The sequence below is a fragment of the Mastigoproctus giganteus genome, chromosome 1 (assembly GCF_048544385.1).
Source record: "Mastigoproctus giganteus isolate SK-2022 chromosome 1, ASM4854438v1, whole genome shotgun sequence".
In the NCBI taxonomy this organism is placed as follows: domain Eukaryota; kingdom Metazoa; phylum Arthropoda; class Arachnida; order Uropygi; family Thelyphonidae; genus Mastigoproctus; species Mastigoproctus giganteus.
In genome coordinates, this window is record NC_143575.1 from 74,723,340 (window position 1) to 74,747,393 (window position 24,054).

At 35.0% G+C, this 24,054-nt stretch overlaps 2 protein-coding genes across 2 annotated transcripts in view; both read right to left on the bottom strand.

The window, feature by feature from the left end:
- The window catches only part of LOC150090892 (inverted formin-2-like), a 203,543-nt gene that overhangs the window by 117,927 nt on the left and 61,562 nt on the right, over positions 1–24,054 (bottom strand). Inside the window, exons 2-3 of the mRNA XM_090376423.1 lie at positions 12,077–12,192; positions 2,026–2,185 (exon numbers count right to left, since the gene is read on the bottom strand). Coding sequence (XP_090232549.1) covers positions 2,026–2,185; positions 12,077–12,192 — 276 coding nt within the window. The remainder of the gene's footprint in view (positions 1–2,025; positions 2,186–12,076; positions 12,193–24,054) is intronic.
- Positions 20,089–21,044, bottom strand: Pex2 (peroxisomal biogenesis factor 2). Its single transcript, XM_090373418.1, has one exon. It carries the CDS (start codon positions 20,996–20,998, stop codon positions 20,138–20,140), a length of 861 nt encoding a protein of 286 aa, XP_090229544.1. The 5' UTR covers positions 20,999–21,044; the 3' UTR covers positions 20,089–20,137.

The following is a 24,054-nucleotide window of genomic DNA, read 5'->3' on the forward strand; positions in this document are numbered from 1 at the left end:
GAATGTAACAGGTGTAGAAGAATTCCTCTGCATACAGAATGACAAAGAAATTCGGGTATATCACACAAAAAAATATTAAAATGTCGTTTTGGCATTTATATTACTATTGTATATTGTCTATATCAATGTTACAGACAATACCATTAGCATTAGTAGAGGCATTTGATGCAAGAAAGCAAGCTTATGCAGCATCAGCCAAAAAAAAAAAAATAAAGTAAAATAAATAAATAAAAAATAACCACTTCCACTTCACACCTCTGTTCGTTTGAAATACCTGTCCAGCTGAGCCTTAAACTTATTTAGGCTATCAACTTCCACGACAAGGGATGGAAGTCTGTTCCACCTACCAACCACCCGCTGGCTAAAGGCAAATTTCTGCACATCTATCCTACATCTGTCTTTCCTCAATTTGAACTTATGCCCTCTCAGGTGATTATTCTGAGCAAGAGGAAGAATCCCATCAGCATTGAGCATGCTCAAACCATTCAAGGCTTTGTACACCTCTATCAGATCACCTCGCTGGTGCCTAGTCTCCAGACACTGTAATTCGCAAAACTTAGCCTTTCTTCGTAAGAGCACCCCTTTGTTCCTTTCACTAATCTTGTTGCTCTTCTCTGTACTCGTTCCAGCAGCTCTACATCCTTCTTGAAATGAGGCCTCCAGGCCTGTATACAGTACTCTAGGTGTGGCCTGACCATTGCCTTATACAAGGGAATAATCACCTCCTTATCCCTGCTAGAAAAATTCCTATATATCATTGACAATACACCATGAGCTACTCTTGCCGCCTGTCTGCACTGCTCAGAGAACTTCATATCAGCCTGCACAACCACCCCCAGGTCCCTTTCATTCTCTACCACTGTCAGTGTAGTACCACAGAGTTGATACGTTGCTCTGGGGTTGCTGTTTCCCATATGTAGTATTTTACATTTGTCAATGTTAAACTTCATTTGCCACCTCTCAGCCCATCTGCTCAATCTTTCCAGATCCTGTTGCAGCAGCATAGTGTCAGTAGTGTCCTTGACAACCCTGCCAACCTTCGTATCGTCTGCAAACTTGGACATTAAGCTTGATATACCATCATCAATATCATTTATAAATACAGAGAACAATAAAGGACCAAATACTGAACCCTGAGGGACTCCACTAATAACATTAGTCCATGATGAGCAGTGTCCATTGATTACCACTCTGTCTTCTCCCCCTCAACCACCCCTTTATCCATAGCAGCAATTTGCCTCCAATGCCACACTGCTCCAATTTGTGCAGCAGTCTTCCATGTGCAACAGTATCAAAAGCCTTTCTAAGATCCAAATATATAATATCAAAGTTATTCCCTGCATCCAGTTCTTTTGTGACTGCATCATAGTATCCAATCAAATTGGTCAGGCAAGACTTCCCCTTAACAAAACCATGCTGTGTCCGAGCTATAACTGAAGTCTTGTCTAGATGATCCTGCAGTGCTTCTTTAACCAGTGCCTCCATTAATTTTCCGGGAACAGAAGTTAAACTCACAGGTCTATAATTACTTGTGTCAGCCTTTGATCCTCCCTTGTGTTATCAATGTTACAGACAATACTTATCTGTAACAATGATATTTGGCAATGTTACAGACAATACTTGTCTGTAACATTGCCAAAATGCTAACCTTGTCTGTGACCCTGTTCTTGAATTTAACATTAACAAAGGGTGTGGAAACTGTGTTCTTAAAAAAAAAAAAACTTAAAGATCAAAAAGTGAATTTTAAGTCACCACTGAAAGGATTAATAACTCTAATATACTAACCGTATAACTGCATCATCTGTCTCCCTCATGTAAAGACACACTTAATTATATGTACAAATCTTTTTCAAGTTGTATCAAGTTATTTTCATGAAAAAAAAAAAACAGTCTCAGCTGCCTTAAATATTGTGCTTTGTCACAGAATTTGAGGTGCAAGCACACAAAACTGAAACATATTTATATATTTTTACATTATACCTACTTATTTAAAATAGTTCTTAAAAAATAAATTTAAAAATTTACCAATGAATTCATTGCGTATTCTGACCCTCTGGTTGAAGTCTTCTGTACTGACAATAATGCAGTTGATAAAAGCCAGCAGAGTTGTCTCGTATGGAATGATCTCAGAATCTTTTAGTTCATTTATTATCAGACTGAACCGATAGCGCTGATTCTTTAAAACCTAAGATTAATCAAATTTTATTCTTCTTAAAACTGATAACGATACATCCCATTCTTTGCTTCCAGAATAGCTAATTACTAAATCTGCATAATACAATCAGAATTTCATAAATACAGAAAGTATGATAATAAAAAACAGATAATATTGATAAAAACAGCATAAATAATATGTATGATAAGTAATTACACTATCTTTACAACGACAAAATGGCAAATAGCACTATGTAAACATATAAGAAATGATTTTACATAGTGAAAGCTCTAAAACTTGTATTCTTGTATGTGTGTGTGTGTGTGTGTATATATATATATATATATATGTGTGTGTGTGTGTGTGTGTGTGTGTGTGTGTGTGTGTGTGTGTGTGTGTGTGTGTGTGTGTGTGTGTGTGTGTATGTAGTCTTGATAGTAAAAATAAACATACATAAAAAGAATGAGATACCTAAAACTGTTCATAGAAAAAGGGAAAAAAAACATTTCCTTATTGACTGAACCGAACACTGACGGCCAAAAGAAATAACTGTAATGATAAATAAATTACTGGAAGAAAAAACACGTACATATATAATAATCAACTCAATTAAGACAGATACTCAAACACTGACATAGATAATAAACTTATCTTTATTTCTGCCCTTACATTAATCAGTGAGCAGAAAATAAATTTACTTATAGTTTCTTATAGTAATTTACAAAATTAAAAAAAAATATTTACCACACCAGAACTGTTGCAAATTGAACAACAAGTAATGCCAAAGTGGTATTAATTGTTATAATAATAAATAAATTTTCTGTTTATACTCCGGGACGACCAAACGGTCAGAGGAGTTCACAAGACAGAATACAAGAAACATCACCGTATTCAGTAGTCACGGGCTTGAACCCCGGTCACTCAAGGCACATGTACTTATGCACCTGCACACCTGACCACTAGGCTACTGACGGTAATGGGCAACAAGCTTTAAAAATTCAAACTATCTCATGATAAACTAAATAAAAAAGCAAGGGCTTCTTTATTTAGAATTATTTTTATATAACTCACTCAGGGTAGTATAGCAGCATTATCTTGCAAATAGTACTGGCAGACAACTGATATATGGAAGCATATACGGAAACCTGCTCACTGCATCTATTTGATAGGTGGATATAAAATTTTTAAAATTTCACATCGAATCACTATTTCTACACATATAGGTTTCCATTATGGGTATATATTACCCATAATATATATCTTACTAAATTTAGGGAAGCAGATATGACACTGATCTGTTGTATTACCTGCAAATAATAACGTTTGCATTGTGCTCGGATAGTAGTCGTGATGGGGAGGGTTAATACGTTCAACCTTTGTCTCCCGCCTCTCTCATTCAGTAATGAAAAGACAGTTGTAGTGCAAGTATGTGTACAGTTTATCTGTGTATCTATTGCCTATTTTTGTTTATTCTGTGCTTTGCTCAGCACTGAAGAGTTAAAATGTTTAAGGCAAAAGCAAAGCAAGTGCTGAATCACACTGACAATTTTTGCTACATGTGGATATTTAAAACAAAAACTCAGAGGAAGAAAATCTACTACAGTATTCCTGATCTACACGCAATTTCTGCATGACAAAAACATCAAGGATGTCCAGAAAAAGCAAGCATCAAATATCCTTGAATATCATCCACGATTAGGACTGTTCCAGATAATGAACACCTTCTGATACCAGATCTCCCAAAATCATGGAATAAATGAAACAGTAATAAATATAGCAAGGATCCTTGAGTTTCAGATTTTGCTGGACCATTCACTTCAACAGATTTGGTTTGCCAACCAGAAAATTATAATGTGCTGCAATTAATTAAGGAAGAGTTGAATGGACTTAGTTCATTATTTAAAAGTTCTCTAAAGAGCAAGCAGAACTTGAAGGGCAACAAGATTGGCGAGGGGAATGAAGGGATCTTCTTACCAAGAGGGGCTTCAGTTCTGCAAATTGCAGCAGCTGGAGACTAGGCACATGCAAGGTTATCTGATTGAGGTGTATAAGGCTTTGAATGGTTTGAGCAGGATCACTGCTGATGGGATTCTTCCACTTGCTCAGATTACAAACCTGAGGGGGGCATAAATTCAAATTGAGGAAAGACAGTTGTAGGACAGATTGTGCAGAAATTTGCCTTTAGCCAGCAGCGGGTGGTTAATTGCTGGAACAAACTTCCATCTGTCATTGTAGAAGTTGATAGGTTAAATAAATTCAAGGAGGAACTGGACATACATATAGAGGGAATGGTTGTGTGAATGTTTTTTTTTTTTGGTTGATGCTACATAAGCTCATACGCTTGCTTTCTTGCATCACATGCCACGATTACTATTAACAGTGGAAGTTGCTTGAAGTAGGAACAAAAATTACAGTATATCAAAATGTCACAAAAGTGTTTTCAAAATATTTCATTATGGAAGACAATATGTTTCAGTAATGATATTAGTGGTCTTCTGAACAAACTCAGCATTCAAGACGATCCTAATGAACGGCATATATTTACTGTTTTACAATGGAAATGCATTCCCATCAGTTCCTCTACTTCATGCTGTTAGCTTGAAAGAACCATATGAAAGTATGTCCAAGATCATGAGTGCAATAAAGTACCATGACTTTGCTTGGAATTTCTGGGGTGATCTTAAGGTAATTTGATTACTCACTGTCTACAGGGAGGTTTCACAAAACACTGTTTTCAGTGTCTGTGGGACAGTTGTGCAACATAAAAACATACTGTGCAGCAGTGGGAAAAGAGGAAGAATTTTTTTTTTTTTTTTTTAACAGGGAGAAGTAATATAAAATATGTTTCACTGGTTCAACCACAAAGGTTCTTCCTTCATCTTCACATATAAAGCTTGGATAAATGAAAAATTTTGTTATGGCTCTGAAAAAGAAGGAATTGGATTCAGCTGCGTAAGGGAAGTGTTTCCCAATTTAACAGATGCAAAACTGAAAGGAATTTTCATTGGGCCTCAAATAAAGAAAATCCTCAAAAATGATATATTTGAAACAAAGCTGCAGGATACTGAACCAGCAGGTCACTTAAAGTAGTTGTGCATGGATATCTTGGTAGAAGGAAAGATGATAATTATGAATCTCTGGTGTCAACTTTATTGCTATATTATAAAGATATGAACTACCAAATGCCTTTGCATATTAATTTTCTTCAATCCGATCTCAGTTCTTCACCTGAAAATCTGCAAGATTTAAGTGATGAGTTAGGTGAACACTTTCGTCAGGACATATCCATGATGAGAGATTACTGCTGGTTTCTTAAGAGAGAAAGCAAAATGGATGATAAGAAAATATTTCTAAGGAAACATAAAACAATAAAAACAATTTGCAGTTTATTGGGCTTTTTGTTTGTATAATCTGTTATAAACAGGTAGTAAACTTAATCTTTTGCTTATTAGAATCAAAATTCAATTGTGTAGTATACTATATATACTATATGTCAATAGGTTGGCAGGGTTGTTAATGACAATAATGGCAGTGTGCTACTGCAACAGGATCTAGATAATTTGGGCAGATGGGCTAAGAAGTGGCAACTGGAGTTTAACGTTGACAAATGCAAAGTACTGCATATGGGTAAAAGTAACCCCAAATAAACGTACCAACTGTGTGATACTACACTTAAGGTGGTAGAAAATGAAAAAGACCTGGGAGTAATTGTGCAGTTAGATATGAAGTTTTCTGAGCAATGCAGACAGGCTGCCAGGGCAGGTCATGGGGTTTTGTCAATGATATATAGGAATTTTGCTAGCAGGGAGAAGATGATTGTCCCTCTGTATAAGGCAATGGTCAGGCTGCGCCTTGAGTACTGCGTATAGGTCTGGAGGCCTCATTTTAGGAAGGATGTAGATTTGTTTGAGCATGTACAGAGAAGGGCAACAAGATTGGTGAGGGGAATGAAGGGATCCTCTTACCAAGAGAGGCTTAAGTTCTGCAAATTGCAGTGGCTGGAGACCAGGCACCTGTGCGGTGATCTGATTGATGTGTATAAGGCCTTGAATGGGTTGAGCACGCTGAATTCTGATGGATTCCACTTGTTTAGATTACGAACCTAAGGGGCATAAATTCAAATTAAGAAAAGACAGATGTAGAATAGATGTGCGGAAATTTGACTTTAGCCAGCGGGTGGTTAATTGCTGGAACAAACTTCCATCTGTCGTGGAAGTTGATAGGTTAAATAAATTTAAGGAGGAACTGGACAGGCATTTGGAAGGAATGGTGTGAATTTCTTTTTTTTTTTTTGGCTGATGCTGCATTAGCTCATACACTTGCTTTCTTGCATCACATGCCACTACTACATGTTTGATTAAAGTATTTTAAAATGAATAAGGCTCATTTTTAAGGTGGCATATGTATTATCATTTAATATTTGGAATTGGTCACTTAAATTACTAAAATTCCAATGCAACTTTCATTGGAGATGTGATAAAGAATTTCATAGTTTTCAATTTCCTTTAGAACTTGCAACTTTTGCTTTGGAGGTATTTTTTTTTTTTTTTTTTTTTTTTTTGTTGGCCAGTGCGATAAATTATCAAATGTTTGGAATCTTCCTAAAATAATTATTGGTTTAGTTCCAGTTTTCCACTTCAGTGCCAAAAATATGAAGTACAGAAGAGTGTCAGTTATTCAGAATATAAATTTAATCTTACCTTACCATTAAATTAAATAATTAAATAAAGAAAAATTATAAACCAATCTTGGAAAACAGAAACATCCATCCAGGCATTTTTATACAAAACAGGAAAATTAGAAAGATTTTTAAATGCTCTTGGTTTTTTCGACTTACCGATATACAGCATGGACAATCTGTGCGACCCAGTAGCACTTACACACATAGCAAATGTAACTCGCTTTTTTCTCATCTTAAGCCTGATGCAGGCATTTCTCTTTTAGTGGCTAGAATTTTTCTTGGTAATGCTTTCCATAATAAGCTAGTCTCATCAATATTATAAACGTTTTCTTTCTGGTAATTTTCTATAACTGAAGCAAACTTACAAGGACACTGCTACCAATTTGTCTGCAGAAAGTTTCTTGCACTGAGTATCTAGTTCACATATACAGTGTCTCAGTTTAAAGTTTTTCAGCCAACCTGTGCTTGCCTTCAAATCTTCATTACCTCTTAATTTTCGATTAAAATACAATGCTTTTTCACACAACATTGGGCCAGACACTGGTTCACCTAAACTTCACTTCTGAAGAAACCACAAATAAAGTGTACTCTCTAAAGTGGCATTTTCGGATTTTGATATAGTCTTTTTTCCTGCTAGATCCTCCTTCACTATCTGTAATCAACACAAACTCTGTTATAGCATTGGAATTTTCTAGATGTCGTAAATTGTTGAGAGCCCCACATTAAACTCTTTGGAGAGATTTCCAAAATTATCATCTTTTCTAATTAATGTTAATAATTTCATTCATATTTTACTGTAAAAAATTTAGAAAAAAATAATAAAGTGCACAGTTTCAGGTCAATATTATTCTTACCGAATCCAGAGCTAAACTAATCTGAAATTCACTCGTGATTTTTGAGAAAACCCAGTAGTCTGTGATATTTTTTTAAAGCACATTTCTGACGATCACAACCATAAAACAACAAAAACAATTTGCAGTTTTCAGTTTATTGGGCTTTTTGTTTGTACAATCTGTTATAAACAGGTAGTAAACTCGATCTTTCGCTTATAAGAATCAAAATTCAATTTGCAAACGTGATCATTATAACTGGCGCTTACTGTACAACCATTAGTAAAAAAATAAAATAAAATAAAATAAAAAAAATGAACAAAACAATTCCTTATTAGGTTGTTTTCATTTATCTGTTTTGTGGGCAAAAATTGTATCAAAGTTTAGTTTTCTGTACATATGTATTACCAACATTAAATATATTCTATCCGACCAAATTAATTAATAATAATACAATATAACATTATTCAAATAAATAAGAATAATGAGAATAACAACAACAAAATTATATATAATTATTGATTTAAAAGGCTACATAGCTTCTGAAGATTGAAAAGAAACTTCACTCAAAGAATTTCAAAGAATGAGGGATAGAGGTATATTTAGAATGCTTAAATAAAAATGACTAGTCATAAGTCGATAAGTGCTTAAGATGCTCATTTTCCAAAAATTTTACTTTATATCAGAAAGTGAGGACGTCCAAAATTTAATAATCATAATACTTTTGATGCATTAAGAATATGCAAATAAAAGAAACCACTAGGTGGTTCTTTTATTTCCTGTGATCACAGTATCTTGATGTGAGGTTTTATTTAGAGATTTCAAGGCAAAGGGAAGGGCTTTTGCCTTCAGAACGGTGACTACACTGGTCTCTGACAGTTTTTAAATTCTATGCAATGGAACCAATTAATGTTATCAATAGCAAATTCTATAAGGAAGCATTCATGGAAGTAGTTGTAGAAGATACTAGGCTTTTTTATATATATATAAAAAGATATATTGTTCAAGGATTAGACCTAAATACATGTCAGATGAAATGATGAGACTTATGGAAGAGAAGAAAAATACATGGGATGTATATAAATTATCAAGTGATACAGAAGCCTACAGTAGATATGGACTAGTTTGCAATCAAGCCACAAAGGAGATTACAAGAAATCGCTCACAAATAATACAAAGAAAAGTAGCAAAGACTTCTTTACTTAAGTAAACACTAGAAAGAAGTGAATGAATCACATTGGTCTACAAGATATGAATGGTTTAACTGTTGATAATTCTGCTCAAGGTTAATGACAGACTGAATACATATTTTTCATCTACACACTCACATGAGGAACATTAGGGACAGGGTTGAAAGAAGAGTATCAAATTTTAACAGAAAGCTAAATAATATTATGTTAATTGAGAGGAAGGTGGAAGAGAAATTATTAAAGTTAAATGTAAAGAAGGCAACTTCAGTGGATGGGATTTATCTAATTATATTAAAAGGTGGCAGAAAAAAGAGATAAGCAAACCTTTAGCCATGATTATTAGAGCATCCATGGATTCAGGTGATGTCCCTATGGACTGGAGATGTTCCAATGTATCACCAATTCAAAAAGAAGATCAAAGGGTGACAAGAGTAATTACAGGCCTGTTAACTAGACTTCTGTTCCACAAAAAATTATGGAGTCACTGGGAAAAAGTAATGTGGAACCATCTAGACTGGAATATAGCCTTACAGTACTCAGTATGGATGATCTTGTCTGACCAATCTGGTTGGACACTGTAATGCAGTAACAAAAGGAACTGGATGCAAAGAATAAATTTTGACATCATAAACTTAAATTTCAAAAAGATTTTGACACTTCCATATAAAAGACTGCTGTACAAATGGGAAGAGAGTTGTATCAGAGGAAAGTTACTTCTATGGATGGAGGGTGAATGGTAGAAGACAGAGTGGTTATCAATGGGCACTGCTCTTCTTGGACTACTATTATTAATGGAGGTCCCCAGAGTTCAGTGCTGGACCCACTGTTTCTTTTCATATTTATTAATGATATTGATGAAGACATAGCAGGCTTAAAGTCTAAGTCTGTAGATGATATGAAGATTGGCAGGGTGGTTAACAACAATAATCAGAATATGCTACTGCAACAAGATCTACAAAAATTATACAGATAGGCTAAGAAGTAACAATTTAAGTTTAACATTGACAAATGCAAGGTATTGCATAATGGGTAGTAATTCAAGAATAACATACCTACTGTGTGGAACAACACTGAAGATAGTGGAGAATGAAGAAGACCTGGGAGTAATTGTGCAGTCACACATGAAGTTTTCTGAGAAATGCAGATGGATTGCTAGGACAGCTCATTGGGTTTTGTCATGACATACAGGAATTTTGCCAGCAGAAATAAGGAGACGATTATCATTATCCTGCTGTACAAGGCAATGGTTAGTTCCATCTTGAATACTGCAAACAGGCTGGGAGGAAGCCTTACTTTAAGAAGTGATTTGATCTGTTCGAACTGGTGCAAAGAAGAGCAACAAGATTAGGGAGGGGGAATAAAAGGGTGCTCATACAGGATAACTTCAGTTCTGCAAACTGCTGCATCTGGATACTAGGCACCTGCAATAAAATCTGATTGAGGCTTTGAATGCATTAAGCAAGCTTAATGCTGATTGCATCTTTCCTCTTGCTCAGATTATGTGAGGAGTCAAATTTAAATCGAGGAAGTTAACCAGGATAAATGTCTAGAAATTGGCCTTCAGTCAGTGGGTGATTGATCGTTGGAACAAAATTCCATCTGGTGTTGTGGAAATGGGTAGTTTAAATTAATTCAAGGAAGAACCAGACAAATTGTTAGAGGGGATGGACAGGTGATATGAGAAGTGGGGGGCTTATTATTTTTTTATGCTGTACGAGCTTGTTTTCTTGCATCATTTGCCACTACTAATAATCCCAAGTTCAGTACATAAGTTCAACCAGAAGACACTAGAAAAGAGCCTTTACATTATAAGGAAAAGTAAAAAAGTAGAAATTAGAGGGATTTACAGAAAGCTTAATTCACAATTTTACATGAACACATATTTCTTAAATGAATCTATTTGTATTCTTTATTTTGTGACCACTGGTTTGCATTAATATTGAGGTTTATCATTAGCTGTACTGTAAAGTTTGGTCACTGACAGTCAGATTTGACTAGTCTATTCAGATGTGAAGTTAACTTGGATAAGTTTCGAAGGCAGACAGGTGGAATAATAATTCCAACAAAATCCCTGTCATTTAATTCTACTGTCATTTCTTTCATCATGAAGTTAATCTTATTTACCAAAAAATGGTGTGGGGAGAGGGAATTAAATTCCCCAAGAAGCCATGGTGTGAACAGGGTGATGGGAAAATGAGCACGTTTGAGGGCCTACTTAAGGATACGGGTTTCTACAGCAAAGTTAACTTTCACATTAGAGGCAGCTGATGCTAACCAGAAGGTTGGCAGTATACATGATTATACAAAATATATAATATTAAAATAATCTTAATATTTTTAAACTTTAACTATTTTTTAATCTTTTACTTTTAATGTTGCATTAACTACTAAAATGAACACTCCATTCCCCTCCAAACCTTTCCAGCAGATTTCCTCTTTGCACACTATTACTAATAATACTGTTGATTCACATTTGCCAAAAGACAGAGGAGTTTATTTGCTGCTGATCTCAAAAAAACTGCACTATTTTGTGAAGAACACATATTTCACAAATGACAATTTACAATCATTAGCTTTTTTTTTTTTTTTTTTTTTTTTAAGCATTAGTAGAGACACATGATACAAGAAAGCAAGCTTATGCAGCATCAGCCAGAAAAAAAAAAAAAAAAAAAAAAAAAACTCTCCCATTTCACCCCTCCGTTCGTTCCAAATACCTGTCCAGCCCAGCCTTAAATTTATTTAATCTATAAACTTCCACAACAAAGGATGGAAGTCTGTTCCACCAACCAATTACCCGCTGGCTAAAGGAAACTTCCGCACATCTATCCTACATCTGTCTTTCCTCAATTTGAATTTATGCCCTCTCAGGTGATTATTCTGAGCAAGAGGAAGAATCTCATCAGCATTGAGCATGCTCAAACCATTCAAGGCTTTGTACACTTCAATCAGATCACCTTGCAGGTGCCTAGTCTCCAGACACTGTAATTCGCAAAACTTAAGCCTTTCTTCGTAAGAGCAATCCTTTGTTCCATTCACTAATCTTGTTGCCCTTCTCTGTACTCGTTCCAGCAGCTCTACATCCTTCTTAAAATGAGGCCTCAAGTGTGGCCTACAGTACTCAAGGTGTGGCCTGACATTACATATTATAAAGCTAAAAGTATATAATTATACTTATAATTTTGCAATGCTAAATTACATAGGTTAAAATACACAACTTTACCTTGTAATTGTCAAGGGCATCTATTGCAAGGGAATAACCTTTATCAGAATACACACTGACAGCAGAGAGGAGTTCAAATACTTGCTTTTTGACCAGAGTATTCTTTGTGTCAAGAGCTGTTAAAAAAAAAAAAAAAACTCTTAGATATAAAATATTTCAGTATTCAGATCTAATTATGCATATTTTAATTTCACTAACTGAATGTATTCACACTACAAACTTTGCAGATTACTGAAGTGACGCTGCCCTTGTTTCATTCATTCTCTGAGGATTTGCAGTTCCTGACAAGATGGGGTGCAAGCAGACTAAATTCTTCTTTACATAGTCTTATTATAAAATATTTTCTAATTTATTTAGCATTTTATTTCCCAAATTTTGCATCCTTTGAAAGTGTTAGCAAAAAAAAGGAGGGGACAAGATAGTATCATCAAGCACTGTGAATTTTTGTAAGTTCTTTCCAAAATATTCAAATCAAAATTCAATCCAATTTAGCAAACAGTACACCCAATATTTTTATCTTCTCAGGTGTTATTCTTATGTAATATATATTTATAAACTAAATATAAGTTTTTAAATTTATTAACTTATTTTAGTTATAAGTTCTTAACCTTTTGAAACTACAATATACTCCTTGAAATCTGGCACCCTTGGGGATTGAGAGGTGCCAGGTTTTAAAAGTTCATATTTTTGAGAGTATACCTAATGGTTGAGCAGTTTTGAAGAAGCACGTTACAATGAATATTAAGTACTAACAACTGAACTTTAGTCATTTATAATGACTAAAAGACAGTGCTAGTGATTAATACTATAAATAACAGTTTACTTTGTTAAATGTAAACAAAGTCATAACAAAATGTCATGTACCGTAAATGTCAATTTAAATTGCATGACTACAGTATTGAGAGAACAATGAATGTGCTTCATAGAAAAAATTTTTTGCATTGGAGGGTAAAAAAAATAAGTCTTCCAAGGAAGAATTATAAATCTTTATCAGTCGTTATCTTTATATGATGAACAAAATCTTTAAAAGATTTACATGGCAGTCTGATTTTAATGATATAATTTGGAGAAATCCAATATATCAATTTCTCGCATGTAATGACAAAGTTGCTTAGTTTCACTTTTTTGCAACCATTATAATTAAAATTTTAATGGCAGCAAAACCGTTGGTTATGGGGAATTAAATTGATTCTTTGTGCACATTAGTAAGTCACTATTTATGGAAGAGATTAAACAGACTTAATGAAGCATACATTTTTCCAGCTGTATTCACACTGGACAGTCTCATTTTCTCTCTCTCAGCTTTCTAAAGTGATGTCAAATTGGTCACCAGCTCATACAAGCAGTGTACAATCAACCATTGCTGTCATTTACAAGGATAGTTTTTGCTAAGTTAGGAAGTTTACTGAATAAGCTAAAGCACTAAAAAAGAGAAACATTGCCCTTTTTTCGTGGATTCTTAAAGACAAATACCATTGCTGATATGACTACTAGATTTTTTTCTTAATATTTCTGTATTATAAAATGTGTCATTTTACAATACATTCAATACAGAAAACTTTAAAGAGTTACAGAATTAAAAATACAGTTTCCTATATTTTTAATGCGAAAGACATAAAAATAGAAGAGGTTACGAGGTTACAAAGGTTAAAAATAGAAAAGGTTACAAAGAATGGTCACATAACACTACAATTAATAGTACTTGTTTTATTAAGGGTGATTAAATATACTTTTGAAATAGTTTCTTCATTGTAACACATTTTATATTTGCATTAGTCATGTACATGAAGCTGTTTAGTGAGAATGTGTATAAAGTACTCTACAATTTCCTGAAATAAATTCAAATAAAAGGTTGCATAAGCTTTGTTTCAACATTAGAAAATAGTTTCAGAAATATATAGAATAAATCAAATGGGATATGCTACAAACAGTACTGGAAAAGATGCTTTATCAAAAGCATGCATATATAATGTTTTACAAGTCATTCAAAAATTCAGCTGTATGTACACCTCTTAAGAAAGGGGGTTGAAATCAATATCCATAGATGTGCTTTTTCATGATGAACACTGATGACAACAGTGCCAATCGGCTCACACAAAACAGCATCAATATAAAGATAGCGTTAATGTTTTTTTTTAACCATCATTTCAAAGATCTGAATGACTCCATTAGTAATGGGATTATACAATTTATGTGTTATTTAAAACAATAAGAAGATGGTTCAAGAGCAATTTAAGTTATAAACAAAATCAATGTTGTAACTTAAACATTACATTACACTAATTTTTTATTTACCAAATCAAAAACAAGTGGCAAAAGTAGTTCATGAAAGCTAAAGGATGTTAATAATGAAAAAAAATATTGCATCATCAGTAGTAACTTACAGATTCATAAAGAAATAACATTACTATAATGTTTAGTCCCCTTGAACATCCCTAGATAAAGTTTATAGTATTACACTATCCACATTATGCAGAAAATCCTGAGAGAGAGAGAGATCCTTGACCATTCCTCACTGAGCACATCCTTTGGCTGCTGAAGTATCACAGAAGTTGCCAGTTTAACAACATTATTTCCATCCACTGCATCACCAACATACTCAATTCGAATTTAATTTATATGCCTGGTTTTAGCATCATTTAATATCATAAAAATTTCATTTTCCTGACCCCTCTCAGTAGCTTATAAATCTCAACCAAATCCTCTCTTAGAAACCTAGTTATCAAGTTCTGCAGCCTACTTTATTCAGTCTCTCCTCATATGATGTCCTATTGCCAATCAGTCTTTGGACCCTTCCAAGAATTATATATATATATATATATATACTCTGTGCTGCTACTTTATTAGGTACACCTACCTAGTAGCATGTTGAGCTTCCTTAAGCCTTCAAAACAGCCTGAATTCGTCTAGGCATGGATTGAACAAGATGCTGAAAACTTTGTGCAGGAATGGAGTACCGTGCAGACATGAGTGTGTCACGCAGTTCCTTGAGATTCGATGGAGGTGTAGGTCTGCAGTGAACAGCCCTTTCCAGCTCATCCCAAAGATGTTCAATAGGATTGAGATTCGAAGAACTGAGCGGGCCACTGCAGCAAAGAAAAAAGTCATTGTCATGTTCCTGGAACCATTTCGTGATTCAGGCTTTGTGCACCGATGGATTATCTTGCTGGAAGTAACCATCTGACTGAGGATAAAACTGTCAACATGAACAGATGCACTTGGTCAGTAACAATGTTTTGATACGATGTGGCATTCAGATGTGAATCTATGGGTATCAATGGACCCAACATGTGCCAAGAAAACATTCCCCACAGCATCACACTGCCCCCACCACCTTGCACAGTAGTCGTCAGACATGACGGGTCCATAGATTCACGTCGTTTTCACCAAATTCTGACTCTTCCATCAACATGATGCACCAGGAACTTCGACTCATCAGACCAAGCAACTGTTTTCCCAATCTTCAATAGTCCAGTGCTGGTGTTGCTGTGCCCACGGGAGGTGTGCTCTCTTGTTCTTTATTGATAACAAAGGTACGCGACATGGCCGTCAGCTGTTGTAGCCCATTTGCGACAAAGTGCGACTAGTGGTCCGTTGCGATATTTTGTTCTGCACACCAGAACAAAAGGTTATATTCTGACGTGATGTGCGACATTGTGGCCTGTGTTTGCTTGCACAATTCTAGCCATCCTCCTCTAATCTCTCTCATCAACAAGTGATTTTCTTCCACAGGAGTGCCGTTGAAAGGATGTTTTCTGTTCGTTGCACCATTCTCGATACACTCTTGAAACTGTGGGACATGAAAAGTTCAGGAGTACTGCTGTTTCAGAGATGCTTCGTCCAGCACGTCTTGCACCTACTACCATGCCACATTCGAAGTCCATTAGATCACTCCTTTTCCCCATTCTTGCTTCGGTTTGAATGCTTAACTGATACTAGAAAGGCTGTTCTGCTGCATTTTTATCCACAATTGTGGTCATGTGATTTGCAACTTTGTGGGACAAACCATTTGTGTGCACAGTAGGGGTGTACCTAATTAAGTGTCAGCACAGTGTATATAACATCACATCTCTACAGGCAACTGTTCAATAAATCATATCAACCTTCCTTGGAACCTGCCTAAACTGCACATGGAGATCTTCATGTCTTCCTGGATCATAAATTTCTCTTTCCTATCCAATCCCTTTCTTCCTTCCCTATTGTTTTTAATTCCAAGTGTATAACTCATTTTGTGGTTATTTCCCAAGGGTAAAACCTTGCATTTTGCAGTAATAAAACTGTAACTACCATTTATCTAATCAACCATGACATCAATCCAAGTCATCCTGAAAAGGCGCTGATCATTAACCACTCTCCTTCTTATCACTAACCACTCCTAGTGCCAGCTGCAGCCATGGAGTAACATGCATACACACAGACATATTTGAACAATGCAAGATAGAGTCCATATATTTCCCCAAGTGCACAAACCATTGTCAACTGTTGTACTGGAAACTTCAATGTCTTGTCCTGTATCCCCTTATCAAAGTCATTTTTTAAGAAGGCAGAGAGTCATTAACTATGATTCTCTACCTTCTGTTGCATAGCCATCCAATAATCCAAATATGTTACAGTTTGAGCAGTGATCTTTTGTGCAGGCCAGAATCAATACTTTGCTAAACTCTAAATAAACAATGTCACTGTCAAAGAAAACAAGTGACCCATGTTATAATAATTTTATCAAGTCAAGTTAATAATTTAATCAATTAAGATTTTTCCTTTAGAAAATCATGCTGTGCTCTCTTGGGGGATCCCATTTCTATTCAAATATCCTGCATTGCATTCTTAATTGATGCCTCCAATATTTCCCTACTAAAGAAGTCAGGACAGACTAATGTAATTATTTACTTCATTCTTAGAAACATCTTTTCTAGGATGACAAATTGATGCTTCTCCAGTCCAAAGGAACCACCCCTAGTCCAGGAAATCCCTCTTCCCCAGTTAACTTTAATGGTATGGTAAACGCTCTGACTGCTTCCCTCAAAATAATGGATATATGCCATCTACCCAGAGCAAGACACTCAACTAATCAAAGTTTTACTAAGAGAGTCCATATTCCCTTTTCACTGAGGGCATTCTTCAGCTGCTGGAGCATCAGAAAAGGTGCCAGTTCACCAACATTACATACTATGTCATGTTTAATTGATTTAAGCTCAGAAGAGCAAGATAGTCAAAACAATATATCCTTAATACTCTCATCCATTAAGGAGGCTTCCATCCTGCAGTGAATTGATAATGGCTGCAGTTTACTTTTACCCTCATCCTGCTTATTGTTAATGGTTCTGCCCTCAGAGGTAACTTCACTTAAGAAAATATCTCTCCAAATGCTGTGGCATATAGAATAAGGTCACCAGACATCTCCAGTTGCCGAGGACAATTCCTGAAGTTGACTACTTGTCCCTAGAAAAGTGACTTACAAGAACTATAAATCATATACTTGAGACTACTCTCTTTCCAGGTCAATATTGTACACATTACATAACAAGCGTTCTTGAAATGGTCAATGATGACACATTCGCTTACCACTACTATAACTGCATTAGTGTGAATGTCAGTGGTGTAATCTGGATACTTCAAATATGGCCTTGGCCATATTTGAAGTATAGCCAAGTATTCTTTTACAAACACCAGCAGTGCAAATAATACCTGCCTGGAATACAGTGTCCATTCAGCAGCCATCATCAGTAATAAAATATCTTCTCTTCACCTGAGTAGGCATCTCACTTTGTAGCGCCACATGATTCTCTACTAATTGTAATTTTTACCACACACACCTCTGCTGAAAATATTTCCACGGAGCTCCTCACTGCCACAATTCTCTACATGCTCGTTGACTGTTAAACCAGGATAAAAACTGTAGTGCAACCTGAACAGACTTTTAGAACCTTCTCATTTATGTTTCAGTCAATAAACTGCACATCTTGTGTTGCACTTTATCCCTCAGGTCTTGCTTTTATAACTAAAACTAATGATACCTTTGCTTACCTTTTAATAACTTATATTAGAAACAACTAAGTAAACCACCTCATTATTAACATAATAATACTAATAATAATCTATCACAACTCCTAGTTGTGATACATTATTATTAGTATTAACAAATGCAAGTAAGTTTATACAACTAAAAAGGGAAAAAATCTTCCCACATAACCTCTGACCTCACTAATAATTTGCCTAATTCTTCCTCAAATTCATCAAACCACCCACTTCCAGTGTGGATAGCTGATTGTTATAACAATCAATTACCCACATTGAAAACAAATTTTCACGCTTCTATCCTGCAACCATCCATCCTCAATTTAAATTTATGTCCCCTCATGTATGTTGTCTGAGCAATCAACCTTAACTTATTCAATCCATTCAAAGCCTTAAACACCTCAATTAAATCTCCTAGCAGGTGCCTAAACTAGCTAGTTTGGAGTTTCTAGATGCTGCAATTTGCAGAACTGAAGCCTTTCTTGGTAAGAGTACCCTTTTGTTCCCTTCTAATCTCACTGCCCTTCTCTGCACCTATTTCAACAGATCAACATCCCTCCTGAAATGAGACTTCCAGCCCAGTATGTGCAGTACTCAAGATGTGGACTTACCATTGCCTTATACAACAGGATAATCACATCCTTATCTCTGCTGGCAAAATTCAGTATAATATTAAAATATGATTATCACGATATTATTAATTTTGATAATCATAACCTTTGTTGTATTATTACTTTTGGCTAAGGCATTGACATTAACTTCTTATTCCGGAGAGATGGTCAATTTAAAGCAATTTTTCTTAGAAGTAAAATACTATTTCCCACCACTAATTTTTTTTTTTTTTTTTTTTTTTTAAATAGCTAATACTATCTTTACGTTATCCTTTATTCAAAAACTTCAGAACTAGATATCTGTAAAGAACTGGTGTAATATGAAGATAATTTACACACGCCAAGCTTATTATAAAAGGCTATAACTGCACTATTTTTGTGTGGAGTAAATGAAATGGTTTCATACATAGTTTTCATAATTTATTAAAAACTGCACTTGAAAATTACTGCTTACACAAGGTAGAAACTGAAGTTTCTACCTTGTGTAAGCAGAATTCACTTGATTTGCCAGGATGAATCTGGATCATCATCACATCCGCAATTTCTTCTTTCCTTATCGTAAATGAAGCACAACTATTACAATTTGTCAATAGTATGTTGAAGGGTTGCAATGAGACTAACTTCTTGACATGGATTTGTCATTGAAATTCATGTGTCATGATTATGGCAAATCTGTATCATTTAATTTGTTAAGAAACGTTTTCCATAAGTTTTAGATAGCATGACAGATAGCAGCTGGTCTTAAAATACATTTGAATAGTATTTCAGCATTTTTGTTTAGAAAAAAAAAAAAAAAAATTTATATATATATATATATATATATATATATAATAATATGGAGAATGCAAGAATATCATTCCAGCAAATTTTTGATTTTTTTCCTCTTTTGAACTATATTACCCTTGTTATATTACCCTTTGCTTCACTTCACATTTATGAAAAATGAATTTGTGCATTTCGTTTTTGACAACACTGTTTAAACTTATAACAAAGCTTTATATAAAAATATATAATACACAAAATGAATCTGAATGTTTGGGCCAATGGGCTTCAAAACAATAACTGTAAAATTATTTTCATTTGTGATAATGTGTGCTAATCTGTCATGTTTATCAAATGATGTTGCACTGGCATTCAAATAAAAGTGATTTTTTTTAAATTTAGAAATGACTTCAAATGTAGTTTTCTTCACTTGTTTATTTATTAATTTTAAAAAAAATAAATACAGTAACTAGTGTCAATAAACACTACTATAAAAGAAATATATACATTACTCATTTGTAAGAAGCATGCAAAATCAAGTTTTGATATATATTTGGGTCAACTGTACATAATTAGTCAATATATATTTAACACTAATATTTTTGTGGATCACTAAATGACAACCATGCATATTTTAACTGAAGAAACTGACAACAAACCTTATATAATGATCCTATATTAAAGCTACAGGCTTTACGTTACTAATACCCTCAGCACAGTGATAACATGAATTACATCGGAACTGTGGATCTGCCATAACATTACTCGAAATGCAATAATAACAAAACACGTGACGGCATCCAATATCATGAGGCATAGTTGGCCATTCTCCACAGAGAGCACAGTGGCATAAATCTGTTGCAGTTCTAGAAGCGTATGCTACTTTCTTTGGCCAAAGAAATCTTTTCACAATACCTTTCAAGCGATAGAAATTTATTAAGGGTAATATGAACGTTAAAAATTCAGCAAAACCATGCCATAATAATTCTCTGTTCATGTATTCATACTGTACTTCCCTTAACTCCTGGGGAGCAGCATCCATATTTCGCATGCAAAGTAAACGTTCAGAAACATTTCTGTACTTCGCTTGTTGAAGAAATAACAGAAAATTTATTAACTGTGCAACTTTCACCATACTTTCGAGCCAGGATAAATTACTGCTCCACCTATCCAAAACACTAACACTCATCACAGGCCGTAACCAGTCAATTAGTCTTACTTTAATCCAAGGAATTATTGTTGAAAATATTCCATATAAATACAACTTGTACCTTGGAGCTGCTTTACCAGAACTATCTACATATTTTAATTCCAGCAACTGCTGACCAACTGTAGCATTATTCTGAAGGAGTGAAAATTTCAGCAAACACAATTTCAGTAAAGTGTCCCATTCTTGATCAAAACGAACGAAGCCAGGATGCATATATTTCAGAGCGGAATTCAACTGACTTTTAAGAAGCAGATATAATTCGTTATCTAGAGTTGCAGCATCTAGTTGATTTACACGGGAAACATAATGCTGATTGGGCTCCATTTATACAACTTAATAATAATATTTTTCTTGTAGCTTACTAAGACTTAACACATCGGCCATGCAGTTCAATCAGATGTTACACAAACACGCATGCTTTAAAAACGCGCTTCTCTGAGCACGCTCAGATATAAGTTATACCACTGCGCTTGCGTTGTATAAGACACAGAGAGCGTGTCCGGTTATGTAATAGCTGTGAGAAGCTGCTGGAGGTACGGGTAAATCGAAGGTTTAGTGTCAAACAACGTTACCTACAAAATCATTTTGTCTAATTTTTTTGTAATTAACCAAAAAAAAAAGTCATTTGACAATTTCTTGGTTTACTGAAAATGTACTTGCAGTCTAAGTACTAACCTTTAAAGTACTAGTAAGATACAGTATATTTGTATAAAGTAAAACTTAAGTTATCGCAAAAAAGAAAATGAAATTTTGTAGTTAACGTTGTTTGACACTAAACCCTCGAAATAAGTACTGTACCTACTAATCTGTGGTTGTACGAATCACGTTTTTAAGCTTCGCTTGCAATTTGATTCGTAATTACACTCTGTGCACAACGCTGACAGAGTAAATTTACTGAATAACACCATTTATGGGCTGAATATAACATTTGAAAAGGTTTGGTAGCTACAGTATTTAGTTTTCCAAAATATATTGTTAAATATGAGTTGAAAAGTTGAGTCACTTAAAAAAAAAGTTTGGTTTCGTTCAAAACAAGAATAAAAAAAACAATTATTTTTAAATTTATTTAAAAAATATAAAACTACATACAATAAGAAAAAAAAGTTTTGTTATAATTAAATTTGTAACGTGTAACTTATTCGGACTTTTTTTTTTTACTGCGCTTCACTGTAACGAAATTTCATGATAACGAATATACACTATTTTGTTCGCCCTTAGGAATTAATTACACTGACATTCCACTTTTCTTTTTTTTTTGGTAGTTGTTGGCGCATCGGCTTCTGTGGCCATAATGCACCTCCCAAGGTTTTTGCAGTACTTTGATCCAAGCCCGAGGCGGGATTCGAACCCGCGGGTTTCCAGGCAAGCACCTTACCCATCCGGCTAGCCCGGTCGGCCTGACATTCCACTGCATACGGTAGATGTTGTCTCCGTGAGTGCCTAGGATATCTTTTAAGGTGATGTTTTGCCTATCCTTATTTAACGATGTGAAAATCCTTCGATTGTTTTCGTATGACGAGCATTCTATTAATACTGTATATGTTTAACTGTTTGGTCAGTGTCACGTGTTTGGCATCGGAAGTAGAGACAACCAGGTGTGATATACTTACGTCCTATCCGTATCCTGGTCAGAACAACTTTCTTTCAATGCTCAACTTATGGTTTTATTGTTATAATTTATTAGATGTTTATTTTTGCAAGAGTTCTGCCATTGTGTTAGATAACGGTTTTGAGTGACTTATCTGTGATCGTTGTGGAACTTGAAACGATTACTTCGGATAGTTTTTGGTTGATTTTGCTGTTCTATTAGCTTCTTCATTTCCATTTATGAATCCCGGAAAAAATATCCTATTTTCTTGTTATTATTATAATAAGATTATTTACTAATAATCTTATTATAATTAAATAATAATAAGATTTATTATTTGATTTATTATTATCCAGATCTTGGGTACAAGTGCATATTTTGACTAACGGTCAAAAAACAATGAACTGATTGACAGGTGCCACTCACTACTTCCCCTCCCACTGTCCTGGGTTGATACCCCTAGGTTTTATCCCCCACTTGAACTCGTTTATCGGTTTTAAAACAGAGGGATGGGGGAGAAACACTACCTCAGCTAAGCACCTTCCCTCCACGATGTCAAAACAATCAGAAAGAAAATGCCTATTATCCGGGGATATTTTTATGCTGTTAAGTATTATAATAATAATTAGAAAATGGTATATTTTTACCGGGGGATATTTTTTCCTGTTACCTCCATTTATACCCCTATGTCCTGGTATCTAGAAGAAAAGCATTCTGTTTTCTTTTTTTTTTTTTTTTCTTTAAGTCTATTACTATCTGTTTAATTTGCTGAAGAACTGGACGATTTATATTGCATGTGGTTTGTACGGCTTGGATTACATTAAGGAATCGGAGTATATTACACTCCTAGGGCTATCTGAACTACTTTCTATCTAATTATACAGCGTAAACACTGCATTCTTTTGCAAGTTGGTTTAACACCAAACTTCTGAAGAAAAAACTGCTGATGCTTCCACGTGGTCATCTTATTTTGACTTATCTGTATGTATGTGTGCGTATCAGTAGCGTAGCTACCCTTTTTTGGGCCCGGAGGTAAAGAACATGTTCTGGCCCCTACTTAATAAAAATTGCAAAAACAGGAGACAGCCAAAGACGCCGGGCCCCTAAAGGGCCCGGAGGCAATTTCCTTGCCTGCTCACATGGTAGCTACGCCACTGGTGCGTATATGTGTTGGTAATTGTTCATTGGTAACTGATTGGGATAATGAGCCCTATTCGCTGCATTTAAATAAAAATAAATTTTCTGTTTATACTCCGGGACGACCAAACGGTCAGAGGAGTTCACAAGATAGACAGAATACAAGAAACAGCACCGTATTCAGTGGTCACGGGCTTGAACCCCGGTCACTCAAGGCGCGTATACTTATGCACCCGCGCGCCTGACCACTAGGCTACGGCGGCCTTAGTTGCTGAAAGTTGGCGTTCAGTAACGCGTTTTTATTCCAGTTTTATATGCAACGACCACAACGCTATGGACGAGTTTCGTGGTACAGTACCATGATATGTCCTTACAGATTTTCAACATTATCTATGCAGAGATTATGCGTTATTCAGTAGTTCTTGGTGGTGGATGTACAGAGGTTGGCTTACGCACTTGCTGTTCCTGTATATGTTTTCCCATCATGGGGAGAATAGGATCGCCTATTCTCCCTAGGTAGGACGTTCTCTTATGGATCTTATATGCATATAGTAGTGTCAATTATTATCTTCTGCGGGACAAAGGTGATTTATTAATGTCTGTATAGAGATTGCATATACATTGACAATGTATATGCAGGGGAAGTGCAGACGTT

What these genes read in the sequence shown, in the direction of transcription:
- Pex2 (XM_090373418.1), bottom strand. Translation starts at nt 20,998, where the DNA reads ATGGAGCCCAATCAGCATTATGTTTCCCGTGTAAATCAACTAGATGCT.